This window comes from Balaenoptera borealis (genome assembly GCF_965194805.1).
Source record: "Balaenoptera borealis genome assembly, chromosome: 5".
Classification (NCBI taxonomy): domain Eukaryota; kingdom Metazoa; phylum Chordata; class Mammalia; order Artiodactyla; family Balaenopteridae; genus Balaenoptera; species Balaenoptera borealis.
Window position 1 is genome coordinate 47,612,524 of NC_138862.1, and position 21,708 is coordinate 47,634,231.

The following is a 21,708-nucleotide window of genomic DNA, read 5'->3' on the forward strand; positions in this document are numbered from 1 at the left end:
AAATCAACTAGAAACATTTAAGAAAAAGTTTTTCTTGTTTTATTTTGAGAATATCTTTTTGCTATGATCACTCAGGGAGTTAGCCAGACCTGGGCTGGCTTCATTAGTCATCTCAGAGAATGTGGATAGATTATGGGAAAATCTTTCCATTTCTGAGAAATTGCTGGTCACCAATCATATTCACTTCAGCCAGTCTTTGAGGCTTAGTACGAAACTTGGAAGTACCAAAGTAAATGTGGGAAGGGGCAGAGGAGGGCATGCAACCAACAGTGAGGTCTCTTCTTACTACAGGAAGGCGAAGATTCTTTGCAAAGACCTTCACCTTGGAAGAATTTTGCTGCCATCCACCCCACCCATTAAGAAAGATTTAATCAGAATTTTTAAAAAGATAGAGAGAAATTTGTTTTCATTTTTAAATTTTGCAAGTTCAGTCAACAAAGATAATTTCCTTGTCCACTACCCAGGCCTTCAAAACCATCTGGGTTAACTCAAAGCCAGGTTTAGCACTTTTTGTTTCCATTTCGTGAGCAAAACATGATTTGGATTACAAATTTCTCTGAGGTTCATGCATAGAGCTGAGAGACTCTGTCATTTCCTTATCAGAAGCAACAGGAGAAATTCCAAATATGAAGACTCACAGAGATTTATTGCCTCAATTCCCAGCCTGACACTTGGCTCAGCACAGAGAGTACACAGCCAAAAAGAAGTCCTTTACTAAGGTATGAAAGGAACTGGCTGCTTGTGAAGTCCAGACTTGGGAGTGACACAAACAGGGGTTTGGGCTTTTCCAAGGCCAGCAGAACCTAGTCTGTTTGAAGTCGGATCAGTTGATTTCTTGAACATTTCAAATAAGCAAAATTCTGCAGGAAATGGGAGCCAGATGCATTTTTAACTCAGGAGTTCCTTGGAAGACAGGCAGAAAATAATCAAACGACATCCTCTAGTTTCATTTTGGCCCTTCTCCTAGACCTACCCTCTAGAACTATACGCCAGACATGTATGTAGAGACAGTGATGGAATAAACTCCAGGAGGGGTACAGGTAGAAGTGTATTTAAATAATAATTTGAATTTATTTAGATAATAATTTAAAATTTATTTACGTAAGAGTTGTATTTAAATATAAAAAGAAACAATATGTGTCTGATATAAATGTAGACCAATTTTAAAATACTACATTATTTGGAAGAGGCTCCAAAACATTTTGGGAAGCATCTATTGTAAACTAGGCACTTTGTTGGCAGTTTTCACAATGATCCTCTAAGGTAGGTTGTCATTATTCTCATGATACACCTAAGAAACTGAGGCTTCTTGAGATTCAGTGATTTGCCAGAGGCCACAATGACTGTAAATGAAGAGGCTCATCAAAGGAGTCCCCAGGTGGTCCTCAGGATTGAAATCTAAATGGAAAGAATCTAAGACTAAGTTTCTTCTACACTAGCTTTTGCTAGTCCTCCATGTGGCCCAGGAATAAATGAGCAGCCTGTGTTGAAGATGAGTCAGGAGTGGTTGGCAGCTGTGTGCACGCCAGAAACACCACCACGCCAAGTAGGCACAGGCAACCTTCCCCCAGGAACTCAGAGGGGAGAAGGAAGATGCACTCTCCTTCTCCAAAAAGCTTTGGCTTCAGACATTTAGAGAAAACATAAGAAACATGAAAAGAAGAAAACAGACTCACTTGGCCACGCCTAGTCACTAGCTTGCTAATACCTTGTTCTTTGTTCTTGTGACTTTCACAGAAGATGAACTATTTCCTGCCTCTTAACTTCGCACATGCTGCCCAGAAGCCCCCAGGTTTCCTGGAATTAAGAATTCCAGATATTCCAGCAATAATTTTCTGACACCAAGCTTTGGCTGACAGAGAGCAGATACATACCATGTTTGGTGCAACTGATGTCTGGGGATTTTCCCTCTGCTTTCTTCTGCTTTTTCTTCCAGTGAAACTTCCCATTATTGGTTTTGATTTATAAATTATAATCATATTTCCCTTTCCAGAGATCTCATTTGCAAGATAAAAAAAAAAAGAAGAAAAATGGTAATGGATAGCCATCCCTGGTATTTTGTTAGTCCTCCTCGGCTTCTGCTTTTGAACAGCCTGCTCTGTTTCTTGGGCGCTTCTGTGTCAGCAAAGAAAATCATGGACATTTTAGCATGGAATTTTTTATGTGTATCCATGTTAATCAGGCCCACTCCTAACATTTGTGATGCTTTGGGCAAAAGTACAAGTGGAGGCCCTCATACCATACATTTAAGTATTTAAAAGTTATGGATCGGGACTTCCCTGGCGGTCCAGTGGTTAAGACTTCGCCTTCCAATGCAGGGAGTGCGCTTTTGATCCCGTCAGGGAGCTAAGAGCCTCATGGCGGAAAAACCAAAACATAAAACAGAAGCAATTTTGTAACAAATTCAATAAAGACTTTTAAAATGGTCCACATTAGGCTTCCCTGGTGGCACAGTGGTTAAGAATCCGCCTGCCAATGCAGGGGACACGGGTTCAAGCTCTGGTCCGGGAAGATCCCACATGCCGCGGAGCAACAAAGCCTGCGCTCTAGAGCCCGCGAGCCACAACTACTGAGCCCGTGTGCCACAACTACTGAAGCCCGCACGCCTAGAGCCCGTGCTCCGCAACATGAGAAGCCACCACAATGAGAAGCCTGCGCACCGCATCGAAGAGTAGCCCCCGCTCACCACAACTAGAGAAAGCCCGCGCGCAGCAACGAAGACCCAACGCAGCCTAAAACAAATAAATAATGTTTAAAAATAAATAAGGGGCTTCCCTGGTGGCGCAGTGGTTGAGAGTCTGCCTGCCAGTGCAGGGGACACGGGTTCGAGCCCTGGTCTGGGAGGATCCCACATGCTGCAGAGCAACTAAGCCCGTGAGCCAAACTACTGAGCCTGCGCGTCTGGAGCCTGTGCTCCGCAACAAGAGAGGCCACGATAGTGAGAGGCTCGCGTGTCGCGATGAAGAGTGGCCCCCGCTTGCCGCAACTAGAGAAAGCCCTTGCACAGAAACGAAGACCCAACACAGCCAAAAATAAATAAATAAATAAATAAATAAATAATAATAAATTTTAAAAATAAATAAATAAATAAAATGGTCCACATTAAAAAGAAATATCTATATATATAAAGTTGTGGGTCAAGCTAACAAACTGTTAAATAGCTTATGTTTTATCCTCTGCCTTGGCAAATATACATTCATAGCAATCTGAAAGGCCACATTCAGATTTGGAATTCTCAGACTCCTTGAAGTGCTGCACAGGAATGCAGAGGTGCAGGGAGGCCAGCCTACCCCTGGCTCATTTGTTCCCACCTCCAGCTCAGCCATGGACCACAAGAGGATTCACAACAGGCATGTGAAGACGCCACCTGCACAGCCAACCCCATTCACAACCACTAACAAACAGCTGCTCCCTGGCCCCATGTTGGACCCAGAGGTGTACACCCCAGGGGGACAGTCCATCTCATGAGACTGAGCCCTGAGAAGAAGCCTGTGAAGTCACTAGAAAGAACTCAAGATCATCCAGTTAGAGAATTCTAGGGTATGTGTACCCGAGCATGGTCTAGAAGAAAGTAGGCTCTGGACAGCACAATCCCTGGGCTCCTCACCCCATGGCATGTGGAGAAGGCACAGCTTCAGGAAGGTCAGAGCAGAGGCCCCTCTTGGCCTGATCCAGGTAGTACTTGGACTTAATGTCCCCTTTATTGTAACGGCTAAGTAAGAATTGACCTTATACTGGACATGTTTTATCCATCATTTCCAAGTAACAGGGAAAGACATCTCAGAAGGATATTTAGAACTAGAGGCTCAAGATCCATGGTTTCTCATAAGGCAAGGCATCTCCACCTCAGTATCACTGAGGATTATTCAGTTTGCTCTTTGAATTGCAAGTACAGTCATCTGATTTCCCGCTCCAGTTTCCATGGTCCAAAGCCAATGAAGAAACAAAATCTGTTAAATATTCAAAAGGAGACATCATTAACAATGGATTATTATCTAACATGGAAATAACTTAATTAAAAGGAGGGAGTATAAGTACATATTTCGTTGTCATAAATTTCCTTAGAAGATGAAACAAGTAAGAGCTGGAGAAATGTACTCTGGGAGATGGGAGGGAGGGAAGAGTGGGCTCCTTGGGTTTACATTTGTTTCAAGTGAGGTAGACTGTGATTCTCCCTCCTGTCTAGTGCCCTGGATCCACTTCTGCCTCTGTCAGTAATGATAACAACAATAAAAACAGCTAATACTTATATCGCACTTACTCTGTGCTAGACATTATTCTAAGAGTTTTACCTATATTTACTTATTTAATCTGCACAAAAGCCCTACAAAGTAGCTATTATTATTATCTTCATTTTATAGAGGAGGAAAGTGAGGCATAAAAAGATTTTGGAAAAAAGATAAGCCTTGCCCAAGGTCATGTAGGTAATAAGATTCAGAGCTGGGATTTGAACACTGGCACTAGAGTCTGTGCACTAGCAACACATTCTACTACTTCTTGGGATGGTCTACCACCCAGGGACTGGCCAGCTCAGCTATTACTCACCATCTGCTCGGCCCTGCTTCACCCAGCAACCATGCATTTGCCCCTAGTAGTTGGAGGTTTGACCTGGAAGAGTGGGTGTCTCTTTGGCTGACCTGGGACTTTCTGTTTGCTGTGGGATGAGAAAAGCTTCCAATAGTTGTCACCATGAAGTGCAATGTGGAACCAAGGACTTGGTATTAAGTCCTTTTCAATTTGTGTATTAGCAGTGGTTTTTTTTACCGATGCTAAAATTATTAAAGTCATTTTTAAGATAAATTGTTGAATACTGCATCATTAAAAAAAAAAAAAAAAGGAGTTCAAGGAAACCATAACAGCCTCAAATTCTCTCAACAGCTATTGGGACTTTTTTTTTTTTTAAGAGGAACTTTGTATTTTGAAAATTTATTTATTCTCTTGTCTTTAAGGTTCACAAAAGATTAGGGGTTTTGTCTTACTTTTCTTTATTTTCAGTTCTTATTAGAGTACCTTACATATAAGAGGTGTTCAGAAGTTTTTAAATAAATAAAGTTTTGCCATATTCTTCAATAACCCTTAGTTTTAATCTGGAAGCTCAATGAATATAAAGAGCAGAATAACATTTGCATAAAAATTCCAAATTCAACCATTGTGGGCGGGCATTCACATGGAAAGTTTATGTATGTTCCAAAGTCTATTCTATATTCAAAATTCCTATTCAAAGAGGTGATGTATAATAGTTAAGTGCCTAGACCCTGGAGGCAGCCTCCCTGAGTTCAAATCCCAATCCAGCTACTTACTGTCTGTGGGGCTTTTTACTTGTTAAACTCTTTATGCCCCAGTTTCCTCACAGGTAAATAGGAATGATTTTGATAATAGTTTCTGTATCAGGGGGAATTTTCTGAGGATTAAATAAGTTAATCAACACAAGGTGGTTAAATGAATTAATATAAAATGTTTTCAGTACTGCCTGGCAAATAGTAAATTCTCCATGAATGTTAGCTGTCATGCCAAACCATCCCATAATTTAAGAACAAATATGGTTTCTTTCAGCACATAAAATAGTTGTATTTTTAGGGATTGATAAAGTAGTTAACCATATTTTTTCTTTACGGTTAAGAGAATAGTTATTGATAATATTAGTTAACAAAATAAAACCAGAAATAATAGAATGTTATACCTGCTGCATTAGCCACCAAGTGTAAGCAACATAATAAGTTATGTCATGAAAATATGGTTCAGAGACAAGGTCTTGGCTATCACAGAATCAGCTGACTCACTATCTTCCTCCCTACTCTTAGCAGGCTTCACCCTTCTAAGAATTTAAGGAGCAGGGACCACAATCTTAGCTGTAGTCTGCCACAATTGATCAAAGTCACACCAACAAACACCAAGGGAATAAACTGCACAAGTCCCAGACCAACATCACATCCATTCAGCAAAGGGTATCTAGTGGGACAGATAGTTCAATGGGAACCCTCAAGCATGTGTTTTTTTGTTTATGCAATGAAGCCAGAGGAAATTACAGCAGGACTGCGTATCCAAAATGTTCCAAAGCACACACACCAGTTTAAATCCTTTTTGGAGTCTAAATTCCTTCCTTCATGATCTTAACCTTTGCTGTAGGAACCCTTCCCGGACTCCTCCCCAGGCCATTCTTCACAGTGAAGCTTGGAGCACTCATGGTACTACTTCTAGTTACTGTTTACTCCATCGGCATGTGGGCTTCTCATTGTAATATCATTAGCATAAGGCAGGGGTTCCTGCTGGCAAAGTAACCAGAGTAATGTTCAGTTGTTCCGTTAACTCCTTTTGGTTGTATCCATGTTCTTGGCTTCCAGTCTAAGAATGTTAACATTTCATAGTTTCCTCTTATTTCTTTTGTATATTTCTCCACACAGTCTCATTGGCCTGTTATAGTTTTTCCTTAATTTATTAATATCTCATTTTATTTCTTCTAGAGATCCTCAATACCTTAATATCCTCAATCCAACACAACAGATTTCTCTTCTGATGCCTACTCAGAAACATCAAAATTACATTTTTGTTTCAGGAAGGTGTTTCAAACACAATTCAATGCAAGCATATGTAAATATCAGATGCTAGCTCAACAAACCCAGGGCAGATTATTTCTTTTAAGGATGGTTTTATTTATGGATGTGCCTAAGATACCCGAATTGGTTGATAAAAGATATATTAATATCCTATTGGATATTATGAACTATGGCAATAGCAAGAATGAAAAGCTATATAAATGCTTATCATGATAGCTACCCTCTTTTGAGTTTCTGCTACTTACCAAGTCACTATAAGACATTTATTATCTACTATGATCTCAATAAGAATTATTATTCCCACTTTCCAGGCTAAGAAATGGAGGTTCCTCGGTTACACAGCTGGTAAGTGGCAGAGCCAGGATCCAAATCCAGGTGGTTCAGAATCCCCAGCCCACAGGCCCTCTCTGCCTTGAAGGCCCCTCTCAGTACATGGCCCCCAGTCACTGCAATACACTTCGGAAGGAAGAACTGAAACTCAAACATCTCGACCAATCGCTGGGAAGCAAATTATCACTAGAATTAACTAAGAAATGAAAACTAAACTTTTATATTCCTGGTTCATTGTATAATCTTTCATGGATAATTCAATTTCCCCTAGTGTTTTCCTTGAGAGAGAAGATAATAAATCTTGAGGAAAAATATGGTACTACTAAAATTAATATTCACCATAATAACTGGATTTGACTTTAGGAAGCCAGTGCTACTGATAGTTAAAGATGATGTCTTCTTAGGGAGGGAGACTTTCTTGTGATATCACATTGCACATTTGTGTAAAGTACTAACTTCTTTAACTCTTTCAAATATTTTTTGTGTACTAGCTCAACAATAAGTAAGGACCTTGATAACTTCAAAGAGATGGTGCCTCCTCCAAGCCTAAAATGAGCCATGGTCCATCTTTTCCCTGTGGGTTTTATACCACAGCTCAGAACTGACACCATTTACAATGCAACCCCATTCCCTTTAGAAATTTCTTTCTCTGGTGATTTGAGATCTTACCAATTTTGCCACAGTTTATAAATCCTGGAGCTCCTCAGACACAAGGTTTTCATTTAATATTTAACTTTGGCACGGAGACATTTTTAAGTTTCTCCAGCCCAAAACTTGGAAAAGAGCTAAGGAAAAGTAGCCAGGAGAACTTTACAACAATATTTTTAAAACTTCATATGTCCAGATTTAAAAATAAATACATTTATATTTTCTTCAGAAACAACAATAACTCTGAGCTGACATGATTTTTAATAATGCTCTTGGTAACAGTTGGTGGACCCAACATGTTTTTTTTGGGGGGAGGGGAAGAGAAAGAAAGAAGAAAAGAAACCTCAAATACCTCCCATTTACCTTTGATGATCTGGCTCAGTCCTTGAGAGGATTAGGAGCGTTTCTTTCATAAAGTTACATTTCATTAGGATGAACATTTTGCTCCAACCCAAGTACATTGCAGCCCATCATCACCATTTAAGTTGATTATCAAAAAGCAGATCAATGTATAATGCATCCTGCCACTGCATCTCGAATCACAACGTGCAAAGTATGGAAGTGCAAGTTACTACAAAAGACAAAGCAGATGTCCCAAAATAAAGGAGCTAGAAGCAAGATAATATTAACGATAATAATAAGACATATATCTCAGAATCAGCGTGAGAAACCAACACTAGAATAATTTCAAATTCCAGGATCTGTGAAAGGAATGTTGCCCCATTCTCCTCTTGATTGTGATATAAGGAGATTGTCATAATTTGTAAAATACAATGGAAACTCGTCTGCACATAACTAAAATTTGATTGAAATTGGCACATAACTAGTTTCATCTCAAATGAGATTAACTATTATTATTAAGTATTTCAAATAGTTGAAATTTTTCCTTTTCTCAAACTGAAAAAGTAACTGGTGACATTAAGGTAAATTAATAGTAGAGTTGCAAGGGCAAATATTAGCCAGAAATGTACTACATTCCTGGATATAAGGAACCCCACAAACCCAAACTCTAGAGAGCTAAGCAGCTCGAAAAGAGACTTTTTTTTTTTTTTACCCCAGTTGTCCCCACCATCAAGCACCAAACCATCTGGTCTGATTCTACACGTACTAAAATGACCACATGAGACTCACAGTTTATAATCAGCTGATGGCAGAGTGAGGCCTTCAGGTGGCATGGGCAGTTGCACACCAAGGGCTGACATTTATGAATCACTAACTCCAAGCACTGTTCAGAGCACTGTATACGGGAAAACTTCACTTACTCTTTACAACACCCAAGTGTAATATATAACACTAGTTATCACCATTTTTTATAGGTAAAGAGTGGCGGGTGCAGAGAGGTAAGTAACTTGCCCAAGGTCACCCAGACCGTGAGTGACAGAGGGAGAATTTAACCCTAAGTATCTGGTTTAGATCCCATACATGTAACCACCCTGCCATGCCTTGTCTCACACTTACCATCCTCCGGTCAGACCTCCCAGTAAACTGCCTTCCAAATACCTGATACAAAATGTCAGGTAGACCCAGCGTGACACAGTCCTCAGACCACCACCCTTTCCCTTCTCATCGCCCAGAGACTCTCACCCCACCCACGTCTGCTCCTCCCTGAGGGGTCACCCTCTCAGAAATTCTCCAGCCCTCCATTCCAACCTGTACCTTCTCATAGGATAATGACTTCCGTTAGAGGATAGGTAAAAGTTCATCTTCTCAAAATTATTAACACAAGTATGTGAATGACTTAATCGGATAACTTTATCCGAGAGCATTTGCATTTCAGAAGAGGGCTTTATTAACCCAAATGAATCATGCAGGAGGGGACTCTGTTGCTATTTGGTTGTTTTTACGGTGCCTGTGGTACAAAGGGCGCAGCATTTGGAGTCAGAAAGAAGTTGCAATCCTAGTTCTGCCACTATCGCCTATGTAAAGTTGGGCAAGTAACTCAATATTCTGAATCTCTGGCTCCTCACCTATTTTTAAAAACTAAAAGCAACTCTTCACAGTAGTGTTGTCACGATTAAGATGATATATGTCTAGCACCTAACATACTGCCTAGCACATGGTGGGCATTCAATAACTGTCAGTCTTTATCCTATTCTTCCAAAACTTCCCAGAACGTAGAACCATGGGGCGAACCCCTGATGTAGACTGCCATCATTTTGCCAGGGAAGCTGGATCGACAAGGCTTCTCAGTAAGGGCAGCCATCCTGCTATCTGCCTCCTTGGCAGGCTGCCCTCCATTCCTAGGCTCACTGGAGAAGCAGAATGAGTCAGCAGGGACTTTGGAAGGCTAGTGAGACTGCAGCTTCACTAGAGACCAATGCTCATGAGGTTGGATTATATGCCAACATGGCATAGGCTGTTTTTTAAAGCGATTCATCAGCATTGCCTACAAACTTATCCATTCACTCAACAACATGAAATAATTATTATGTGCCAAACGTTGCGCTAAGCCCTAGGGAATAAAGAAATTAAAGTAGCCAATGTACTGCCACGTGCTACCTGGTAGCAGAGGTGACAACAAAAGAGAGAACAGCAAAGTGCTTCCCCCAAGAGGTGTACACATGCAGGAACACACACTCACAAGACACAGAACCATACCCTGAGAACGATGATTACCATCCATGGTATCATCCGTTCAATCAGTCATTCTCCAGATTTTTATTGAGCACGAACTACGTGCCAGCCGCTGGGAAACAGCATGTTGAATGAGACAGGCCAGGTTCCTTCTCTCACAAACTTTATAGACATAGCAGGAGGAATAGACAATGAATATAATAAATGAGCAAGATAATTTCAGCTATTGAGAAATGTTATGAATGTGGCAGTGTGACAGAGAATGACCAGATTTGAACATTGCCTCGGCCAGAGTGGTCAAGGAAAGCTTTTCTGGGGGATGGCATTTAGCTGAGACTTGCATGACACGAAAAGGAGCTAGCCATGCCAGAGTTGGGAAAAGACCATTCAGGCAGAAGGAACAGCTTGTGCATAGGCCCTGGCAGAAGCAAATTGGTGAATTCAATGAATGGAGGAGGTCAGCGTGTCTGGCCCTTAATCAACAGGTAGAGGTGGAATGAGGGACAGGCAGGGACCAGATGAGATCAAGGTCTGAAAGCAATGAAGGGAGTTTGGACTTTGTGCAAAGAATAATAGGAAGACATTGGAGGGATTTCAGCAGAAGAGTACTGTGCTCTGATTTACATCTTTTTCAATGATAATATTTATAGAATCACACTCTAATAAGGTTAAATGGAGTCAGAAGAAGAATTCCTTTCTCACATTATACATACAATGATCATCAACTTTAAAATAATTATAACATAATACACTAATTCTAACTAGAAGTATAGTTTCAGCATCACTAGGCTAAATGTAACGATTCAGCCGTTCAGAAACATTCAGTAGCTCAGGAGTCCATAATGACCGTCATTACCCAGGTGAGGCAAAAAAAAAAAAGTATCCTTTAATAAATTCTGAACAAATAGATACCAGGCAAAGTAAACTCTATTTGAAATTAACACTCCTCCAGCCTAGGGTGCATTCTACAAAACAGGCATATTTGAGCTATAACCTTCCTAGCTCGTCAAGCTGGGTTTGTGATTTATGTTAATCTTGCACAGCGGCGAGTGAGCCAGGTCCTCTTCTGTGTTTTCCAGTCATGAATCCCAGCATGCTAACTGTGAAGGTGCTAATGGTCCAAAGTGTGGCATTAGGCTGGTGTTCAAGGAATCTTAACTTGCCCCTTCTCTGGGGATGAGGTGCCCTTCTGGTGTGATCCGAGAGGCATCCAGAGGCCACCTTGCCCCAAAGATCTCCCTAGTGATTCTCACGCTCCTGGACTTCCTCGTCACAGAGTCCTCCTTGAGGTGATGGGAACTTTATTAAAAGACAAATGTCTTATCCAGGAAGAGTAACCCAATGACACCACTGTCAGTCATGAATACCCTCCGACACTGGTTTCTTAAATTACCTGATTGCTGCTAGCAGAGTCCATTTGCAGTTTAAGTCAGGGGAGAAGTTTGGAAAGTCAAAAATGTGGTTTTAAAAGGAGCACACTGAACTCTGTAACAACCTATGTGGGAAAAGAATCTGAAAAAGAATGGATATATGTATATGTATAATTAAATCACATTGCTGTACATCTGAAACTAGCACAACATTGTAAATCAAGTATATTCCAATATAAAATAAAAATTTTTTTCTAAAAGGAGAACATTGATAAATAAACTGTGGTATTCAGCAGTTAAAAAGAAATGTACTATCAGTCTTATTTACAAAAGCCAAGATACAAAAGATTATATATAACATATATATGTGTGTATATATATATATATATATATATATATATATACACACATATATATGTGTGTATACATATATATACACACATATATATACATATATATGTGTGTATATATATATATATATACATATATATGTGTGTATATATATATATATATATATATATATATATATCCCCCCCCACACACACACACACACACTCTGCCTCTTTGGGCACTCATTTCCATGCCTGCAAAATAAATATAATAGCACCTACCTCCCATAGTTGTTGGGATTGTATTAAATGGGATAATTTATGTAAAGCACCTAGCACAGTGTCTGGCACTTGGTAAACATTTATTCAAGTTTTTTTACTCTTAATATTTTTATTAATAATAGAATTGGCAGTGCCTAAAACATTCTCAGCCATTACAAAATATGTGTTCAATGAATTAATGACAAGACTTCAATTAACCCCTGGTAGTGCCAGTGTCGGAACAAAGAATAATGTCTGGTTTCCATTTCACAGTGAGACTATTCCAGATGTTAAGGTCACTGGTAGCCAGGAGTGAGTCAAACCCTCCTCTAACAGAATTCTGCTGAGCTTTAGTATATTGTTTCTGCTCTGATTGTTGTCTATACCTGTATGTTTCATGAATCTGACAGGACACAAAGTAAATTAAAATTCAGGCTACCTATTATAATTTCTAGTCACAAAAGATCTTTATTTTGAGGATCTTTATTTTAAATTAACTTTATAGTAACTTGAGCTCTTTGAAGGAAAATTCTCATGTAAATTGTAATACATAATTACATTTTTTATGTTCAATCCAAAAGTTCCTTTAACAGGTCCTGGAAATACCCGTTTCTCTACCCAGTCAGAACTCAGAACCAAGCAAATAGCCAGGCTTTGTGTCTCTGTACCACTATGTCCACATCGAAAACTACAGGTGGATGGAGAGAGAAATGATAGATTGGAAGATGAATAGGTAGGTGGGTAGATGATAAACATATATAAAAAGGAATTTTCTTCACATGTTTGTGAAAATGTTTTATCATTTGATTTTGGTAGCAGCTGGAACAAGTAGAGTTCAGCAGTGAGAATCAGATTACTCTAAAAAAATTCAGAATATATTATTATATGCTAAATAATATGTAGGTTTAGGAATTCTTCGCCTGACTCAGACTTCTCATGGATAACTCATTTTTTAAATATGCTTCTGTATAAGGCCAGATGCTCATAGAGATAATTCAAAAGTTATGTTCGCTATGCAATGTCTTCCACTTGCATTCTTTGCAAGTCTTGTTGAGACTGATATTAAAATAAGTTTGTTTTTTGTGGATACACATCAAGGACTGGAGTGCAGAAAAAGCCCAATCACACACTGGAAGATGGAGGGAAGCCAGCATGAGATTGTAAAAATGCTGGCAATTATCCTCCAAGTGAGTTGGTCAGCCCAACACACATGAACAGGAGTTGAACATTTCCCTGTGACTAATTCCACCGAGATGGAAACCGACCCAGGGAAGAAGTCTGAGCAGTCAACTGCTCAGCTGGCCAACCCCTCTAGACAATGAGTCATTCCAGGACAGGGACCTCATTCTCCACTCAGTGTTGTGTCTACAGAACCTGGCACTTGCTGAGCACTGAACAATGTTGAATGGATGGATCAATGAATTAAGTAATTAATGGATGAAAGCATTTCTCTGCCTTCCTTGTATCTTAGAATTCCAATTCCCAAGTGGAGCACTGGGGGAGGATCTGCAGGTTGTTGTACAAACAAAGGCAAATGACCAAGCAGTGTTTATAGGGAAATTTTACAGAGGGAGGAGCAGTAGCAGGTGTGAGGGTTCCCCCTTGTCCTTGGCACGTTCCAGGCAAGGGTCATGCACAAAGATCCAGCAGGCCTGGAAGTCAGACTCCAGGAGAGGAAGCTGCCTGTGAGGCTTTTAAACTGTGTGACTAGGGAAGCACCAGCCCTTCCTCTGGTGTGATCAGAGGCTGAGATCAAATAGCTCAACAACGTGGCAGAACTTTGGCTCCAATCCCCTTCCTGGATACTCATCAATTGTGACTGAGGGGAGCACTAGCACCTCTCTTATCTGGGAGATGGTGTGCTAGCCTTGCACCTCCAGATAAATAATGCAGTGAGCTGGTGGCAGGATTTGCCCCATCCATGTGCATGTTTGAGAAGCATCGGTCCCTCCCCTGGCATGATGGGGCGAGGGAGGGCTGGGGTCTGAGTCTTGCAAATGACCAAGATTGTTCATCTCAAGCACGTTAGGGCTGGGCTATAGTCAGTTTCCATGGAGCTTTACTGGAGGGGACCCTTCTTGAATACATGAGCTCTTGCCTCTCAGTGGGGATGTGGTAGACAAAAATTCATCATGCCATCATGACCAACCCTTCTCCCCAGGAGCTGCTAGAGATTCTTTGTGGCAAGGCTAAGCTTCATGCCTCCACCTCATGCCTCTGACTTCCCTAAGATACCTATTACCTTGTACCTCCATCTTACTATCTACCGATTCCCAGCCAGGGCAACCCACCCAGAGCCCCTAAACTGCCCCAGGCCCCATTCTTCTCAATTGCCTGAGTCCCAGTGCGTTGGGTCCTGTTCTACATTATAGATCAGTCATTTGTCATAAAAACCTCTGGAATGTATTAGCTTTCCCAGATTCTGGAACTTTAACAGAAATTGTGGGCACTTAGCAGACCTATGGAGGAGGTATTTTGGTTCCAGGTAGGGATGGGTGCTTTTCAACACCGCCCTAGTCATCCCACATGGCACTTCCTCCTTGCTTATAAAGACCCTGCCCTTGAATCCAGTGAAGAGGGAAAATGATTTGATTCATGTGTCCCACTCTGGCCCTTGAAGACATTGGCTTTTATTCAGACTCAGGTTCGAAACGGGCTGATGAGGTTGTAAATACCAGGTAGGAATCAGAAACCTGGAAAAGAGAAAAGGAATTAGGGACAGAGTTGGGAAAGGACAAGGGAAAGGGAAGAAGCAAGTATAAGAGAAAAGGGGATAAACAGGAAGCGGGATCAAGACAGGAAGCAAGACAGGTTTCTTTGCATTTTTTTCAGACTTTGTCTTTGCCTTGGGGTGCCATTGAGGTGGAAGTGACATCTTAGTTGTGCTTGAATCCTTCATGGTTCCTAGCATGGTGGTTCACAAAATGTTTGTTGAATGGGATAAATAAGAAAATTAAAGTGGTATGTGGTAATAAGCTCAGTGAAATGGGTCATGGGTCATGGTGACACTACCCCAACATCCTCACTGCCTGTTGTCTGGTCAGCTTTGCTTCTCAAGCAAACAAAAGAAGGAAAAAAATGAAAATATTTTATTTTAATGGTAATTTCCATGACAGTAGCTGAAACCCCCTCTCTTTGGAGATTTTTTCCCCCTCAATATCCAGATTCTATTACTCTTACAGCAGAAGAGCTAGAAGCCTAGAAAAGCTGAATGGCTTACCCAAGGCCACACAGAGGCAAGTGTCGAGCTCAGGACAGACACTCCTGTTTTCCAACTCTCAGGGCTAGGACGGTGAGAAGCGGAAACTGAACCCCATAGGATGTTCTGTTCCAGAGCAGACACAGATTAAGTATAAGATTCAGGTGAATTAATAAAATATAAAACAAAACGTGGGGAAAGTAAAAATAAATTGTAGACTACACAAAGCTGAAATGGGATCATGACACCCAATCCTTAATCTGTTTGCTATTAGGGTGGAGAACAAGATAGTGCTTTGCTTTCTGGAATTCAGACATACTTTCTATTTATTATTTATAAATTTGAAAATTTAAAGGAATACAAGGAAAACTCACACAAGCCAGGCTGGGCCTCTTTATAATGTAAATACCTTTCCAATGGGGAAAAAAAATACTGAAAGATGGTGAGTTTGTCTTCTGACAGTATTTCCCAGACACTTTTTTATTGTTAGCAAAGCTCCCTTGGAGTGTAACTAAGAGTTTCAGAGCAGTGGTAATGTTAAAGCAAAGGGAAGGAAAATTTCAATAAGAACCAAGCTGCCCCAACTCCCCCTTTATTTTTAAGCAGAACCTTCAAAGGGCAGCTAATGGAACTATACTTAAGTGGCATTAATTCATCCCTAAGAGGACTCTCCAAGAGTTTTATTGCTACATAAGGGAAAGCCATAAACCAGCAGGAGGAGAAAGCAAAGAAAATAAGTCTGGGGAGTCATCTTGTGTAAGAAAGTGAGCAGGTGGTCCGTAGTGTGTCCTTGGCTGGTTTCCACAGTGAGGAGACAGAAATTCATGGCAAGGATGTGGCCCACAAAACAGTCAATCACAGAGAAAAGAATTGTGGGACTCTGCAAAGTGTTGTTGAAGAGTTCACATGAGTATGAAATCATCACATGTTCATCTCTCCTCCTCCTTCTCACCCTCCATCCAATTTCATGTTAATACTTGATTCCACAGCCTATTGCCTGACTCTTTCCAGTGTCTGGCATAATTAGGACAGAACAAAAAAGGACTAGACTGGGTAGAGCCAAGGACGGTGAGTTTTTAGACTTGAAAGGAACATTGAGGATCATTTAATCTGACACTCTCGGTTTTACAAACAAGGAAATGGAGCCTCAGAGGCTACCTTTATGGAGGATGAGAACTTCAGAGATTTTTCACTTGAGGTCTAGAGTCCTAAATTGAATATTAAGACTGGGGATTTAGAAAAATGCCTCCGTGATACTGTCATTCAGCTCAGGCCAAGTCTAAGACCTTTAGAGCAGCCATAGAGACTACTACAAGCATCCTGCGATGAATGACAATTATCACCAATCTCAAGATTATGTTACCTTCAATCAAGCCTTCCCTGTCTTTACAAAGTTTGTTATTTTTAAAGCAAAAAGAGCACTCGATTTCTAAGGAAGCAAGGCTAATATGTAGGATTTTTCCTTCTTGTGAGTTGGCAGGGGACACTAGAACACAAAATCAGGAGTGAGAATGGAAACAGTGGACAGAGAGAAGAGGCACGTTGATCCAGTATTCAGAAACCGTAATGCTCTCTCAGCCTTCCCACCACCCAAGATCACATTTAGAAAAGGCGGGAGAAGATGGGATAAAAATACGGTGCCATTCATTTATTGGCTTGGCCAAAAAGTTCGTTCGGGTCTTTCTGTGCGATGTTACAAAAAACCCAAACGAACTTTTTGGCCAACCCAATGTTTGTCCAACAATCAATTATAAAGCCTATTTTGTACACAGTTATGAACCAGGTGCAGAGAATTCCCAAAGATAAAGGTCTGACCTCAGGGCTCAAGACACTTGAGAGAGCTCTTCTATGGAGCTTCCTGCCCCCCCATAGCCAGTTGGTAGATTTTATGACCATTGTTCAAAATAAAATACATTACAAATTTGCTTCACTTGGGGGAAAATTAATATTTTCTATTTAAATAAATGCCTGTGGCTAAAAAAGATTTGGGATTTATTTGGTATTTTGGATTTGAGGTTACTACTTTGCACTTACTATAAAAGAAGCATATGTTGAATTGAGTCTGTGTTTTTTCAGATACAAAACTCAATGTAGTTTTTGTTTGTTTGTTTGTTTGTTTTTAAATTTATTTATTTATTTATTTATGGCTGTGTTGGGTCTTCGTTTCTGTGCGAGGGCTTTCTCTAGTTGCGGCAAGTGGGGGCCACTCTTCATCGCGGTGCGCGGGCCTCTCACTATCGCGGCCTCTCTTGTTGCAGAGCACAGGCTCCAGAGTGCAGGCTCAGTAATTGTGGCTCACAGGCTCCAGACGCGCAGGCTCAGCAACTGTGGCTCACAGGCCTAGTCGCTCCGCGGCATGTGGGATCTTCCCAGACCAGGGCTTGAACCCGTGTCCCCTGCATTGGCAGGCAGATTTTCAACCACTGCGCCACCAGAGAAGCCCCTCAATGTAGTTTTGAATTAAGCAAGGATCTATGGTGGGGGGGAGGGGGACATGAATCTTTCAGACACAAGTCTTGGAATATGGTAAACACTAAATAAATGTGAACTATCCAATATTATCATTATTCCTCAAGTTCCTGAAAATAGTACGAAAAGATCAAGCTTCTAAAAAATGTGATCTTAAGCTGATTATTTTTCTGACCTAAACGTATAGCTATTATTACTCGTGGATCTTACTTCCTTCAACAGTAAAATATAGCCTAAGTCCTGCAGCCGCTCCCACAAGGCCAACCTGCTGCCATCAACGCCTAGAAATGTCTTTGGTTCTCTGAACGTTAAAGCCAAAGCCCTTCGCAGTCAATACAAAGACAGGCTGCAGTGGCCAGTTCTCTACGGAAAGGGGAGTGAGAAGAGACAGAGCATTTGAACCGAGTGCTCGAGCGTGACAAGCAGGTGGGGCAAGGGCTGAGGGGTGGGAACTCAGACACTACACTTGTTATCTGCCTAGTAGGAACTATCTATACCTGACCTGTCTTTGGTATCTCAGGCAAGGGGACAATTGGGCAGCCTAGTTTTCATAATAGGTCTGGAGCAAAGTGAAGACAAAAAATCATTATCTTTCAAATTCTTCAAAAACAGGACTGCAGTTAAGTGTGGTGGAATAGGTGCCCATAATCGCCTCCACTGCTACTGCTTCTCCTCATCCTCCTTCTCCCTCTTTAAATAATAGCTAACACCTACCTATACAGCCCTTACTATATCTAAGCACTGTTCTCAGCATTTTACCTGTATTAATTCCCTTCATATCCTCCATAACCTCGTAAGACAGACAGTGTTACCATCATCCCCGACTTATCTTGAGGAAATGGAAGCACAGAGAGGTTAAGTGACTTAACCCTAACTAGGTCTGAGATCACAGACCTAGTACCTGATAGAATCAGGATTTAATGCAGGCAGGTTAGCTCAGAGTTGCTGATCTTAACCATCACCCCCTACAGCTGCCCTTTAACTGTTGTAGTTGCCAATGTCTGCTTCTAGATAACACCTTCCACTTCCCTCCTTACTCTGCTGAACAATTACCATTTATTCTTCAAACCTTAGTTCTAACACTGTCCTTCGAGGACCTTGTGTCTCACCAACCTGCCACCCACACACCCCGTCCAGGTTAAAGTCTGTTTTGTCTTTATTGAAGCACTTACACCAGATTAAGATCTAACTTTCAATAGCTGACTGGAAACTTCTTGAGAGTAGGTCCTTGTTTTTCACTTATTTTTATATATAGCCAGCCACTAACACAGTAGTGCCTAAAAATTCCATATAAGATTGTTGAATTTAATAATTAAACGAATCAACTGACACAGTAGAGAGAAACAATGCCAGGAGTTAGAAATTTAAGCAAATAAAGGCAGGGGAATTCCCCCAAGAAATTTAAGCAAATAAAGGCAGGGGAATTCCCCCATACAATGTTTTAGCGCAAGAGAGATGTTAGAAACCATCTGATACCAAGGCACCCAGCAGCCTAAATGTTGGATTCTGCCCTCAGGGAGGCGTTTGTTTTTTCTACCAGACACTATTTTTAAAGAAATCAACCCCAAGTGTCAAGATGAAGAGGTTTCACAAAATGTCCCAATGTGTGGCCTCTCTTGAAAAATTGGAAAACCTGCCCAAACCAGGCAAACAAGTGAGTAGTTCAACTACCGCCCCATTGGATAGGGTAGCGCTCTCTAGTTCACTGCAAACTCTGGCCAGCCAACTCCACTCACTCCCCCGTCTCCCTGCTTCCTCCAGGTATTTAGGCTCTTTCCCCCTCTAATTCATTCCCCTCGTCTTATAGTTTAGGAAGAGGAGGCCCTGAAAAGTACAGGAGTGTATCATGACAGAGAGGCAGCTACATACACCCCAGGTCTCTCATCTCCAATTCAGTTTCCTATCCCCACTAAGTCCTAAGAAATAGCATTTATAAAGCATGCTTATCAGTGCAATTCCTCATTTTTGTGAATTCTTTGTACCCTGTAGCAAGGTTTGCTGAAAAAAAGGAAAGTCTCTTCCACACTCCCAGCCTCCTTCACTTAGGCATCTCCAAGAACTGGCATTTATTACATAATTCTTTGTCCTTTCCTTTCTCCACTTCCATTTTCTCTAAAAAATGTTCAGTGGATTAACTGTGAAAGCCTTATGATTTTCCTCCCAGACAGCACATCCATCTCTTTCTCCCTCAAAATAAATTCCACCCCTGAAAGAAGCAGAACTTCCAATACCAAGATAGCTGTGGTTTGGTTGCTTTCAGTGCTTTGCCTGTGTTCAAAGGGCAGGATGTTACCACGCGGGCTAATTATTTATATGGAGCTGTGGTTGAAAAGTGGTGGATTTAGAGACTGCCCTCTCTGTGGCTGACAGTTTATCACAACTTGGCATTTTAGGCTTAGCCCCAGCTTAAGAGCTAAAGTTTTTTTGTATTTAAATTCATTTTTGGGAACAGTCCTGTGGAATGATCTCTGCTACTCTTAAACCGTGCAACAGAGAAAGAACAAATACACATTTTTACTGACCAAGAAATTGTTGAGATTTTTTTTTTAGTTCTTATATAATTCAGAAATTTTCAGGGGTACATATTGTAACTTTAGTAGGATTGCTGTTCTGACTGGAGATTAGCCATATGAGTGTGTGTGGGCAGGGGGAGGGGAGAGCAATTATGGAGGAAATTTATTAATTATTTTTATTTCCAAGTGCTGTTGATTTAATATTTTGCCCATGTGTGATAGTAACTCTAGAGCTTGACTTTTAACATCAAGTCATTCAAGGTTATGTGGCTCAAAGTAATCTTAGCTAAATAAAACTTCAACACCTGAATTCCCCAAGTCACCAGTTCAAAAGTGAGAAAAAAAAGTCAGTTGGCAGCCTCGTGTCCTCTACCTCTCGCCTTTCAATCCACAAAGACACATATGCATCCATACAGTAATTTCATTAATAAATATCTTAGTATTATGGAAGATGGAAAAGGCTAGGATTTCTTGCTTGGTTTAGGGAATTTTCGTTTGTTTCACAGTTTCCTATAAAAATACCAAAATGAAGAGTCTACTGCCATAATAGCCAGCTAATTAGAAGAAAATGCTAGCTCAGGAAGTTGGCTTGCTTCTTCTGGATATACTGATAGAGTAAATACTAAGTGCCAATCAGAATGGGACAGAGAAAAGAGACCGTCCTGTGCTTTTCAGTCCTTCCTTGCCACCATCCTAGGAAAATATTGGGAGAAACATCCCTGGTGGCAAAGGGCTCTCCATCCTGCTTCCAGGAAGTGCCCAGGCTGGCTGGGAACTGCGCCTGCTGTATTTTATATTTCAACTTTCTCAATTTTCAAAACTTTGACCAGAACTAACTCATTTGAGTGTCACCTAATCTCTCAACTTTTCTTGCGTAAGATGCTGAGCAATAGTGAAGCATCTAGAAGACACAGAGAATTGCAGAAAAGTAGAAAAGGCAAGAACTTCTAATATGACAGCCTTCCTCAGGAAAAGTTGGAGTCCAAAGGCAAGCCATCTCCTCCTCCTTATCACTCCCTCCCACATCTAGAGGCTACCCTAGGACCCCAAGTTCTTCAAGTTCAGGACCTGGATAAAGGTCGTTCAGGAAACAAGTTATGTGCTTTTTGTCTTTTTACCTAACTTGGTTTAAACTTTCTAGTCTCTGCAACCTTAGATATTTTGGGAATGAGTGTGATTTTATCATTTTACTTTATTCAATTCATTCATGTTATTTACTAAGAACAACTTCTACCACAACTACCAAATTTCAGCTATGCATATGACAAGGAAATTGCTGAATTTTGTTTGGTTGAAATTCACTTGTAATCCCATTGGTCTGCACAGAGTTCAGGATTAAATAAAAGTGTTTGCAGTGAACAAATGTTCCATGAAATTTATATTTCTTTTTCCTTCCAGTTTTATCGAGATATAACTGACATATGGCACTGTATAAATTTAAGGTGTACAGCGTAATGATGT

At 40.7% G+C, this 21,708-nt stretch overlaps 2 protein-coding genes across 6 annotated transcripts in view; one reads left to right on the forward strand and one right to left on the reverse strand.

The window, feature by feature from the left end:
• The window catches only part of COL8A1 (collagen type VIII alpha 1 chain), a 156,253-nt gene that overhangs the window by 117,114 nt on the left and 17,431 nt on the right, over positions 1–21,708 (forward strand). The window lies entirely within an intron of this gene.
• Positions 1–21,708, reverse strand: part of LOC309628821 (uncharacterized protein) — a 70,939-nt gene that overhangs the window by 17,501 nt on the left and 31,730 nt on the right. The window contains exon 3 of one of the 2 annotated variants that reach the window (XR_014244728.1): positions 1,875–8,103. Coding sequence is in view for 1 of the 2 variants with exons in the window: in XM_082392245.1 (XP_082248371.1) it covers positions 3,853–3,950 (98 nt within the window). In the remaining variant the exon portion in view is untranslated. The remainder of the gene's footprint in view (positions 1–1,874; positions 8,104–21,708) is intronic. The other variant, XM_082392245.1, reaches the window with a different exon arrangement.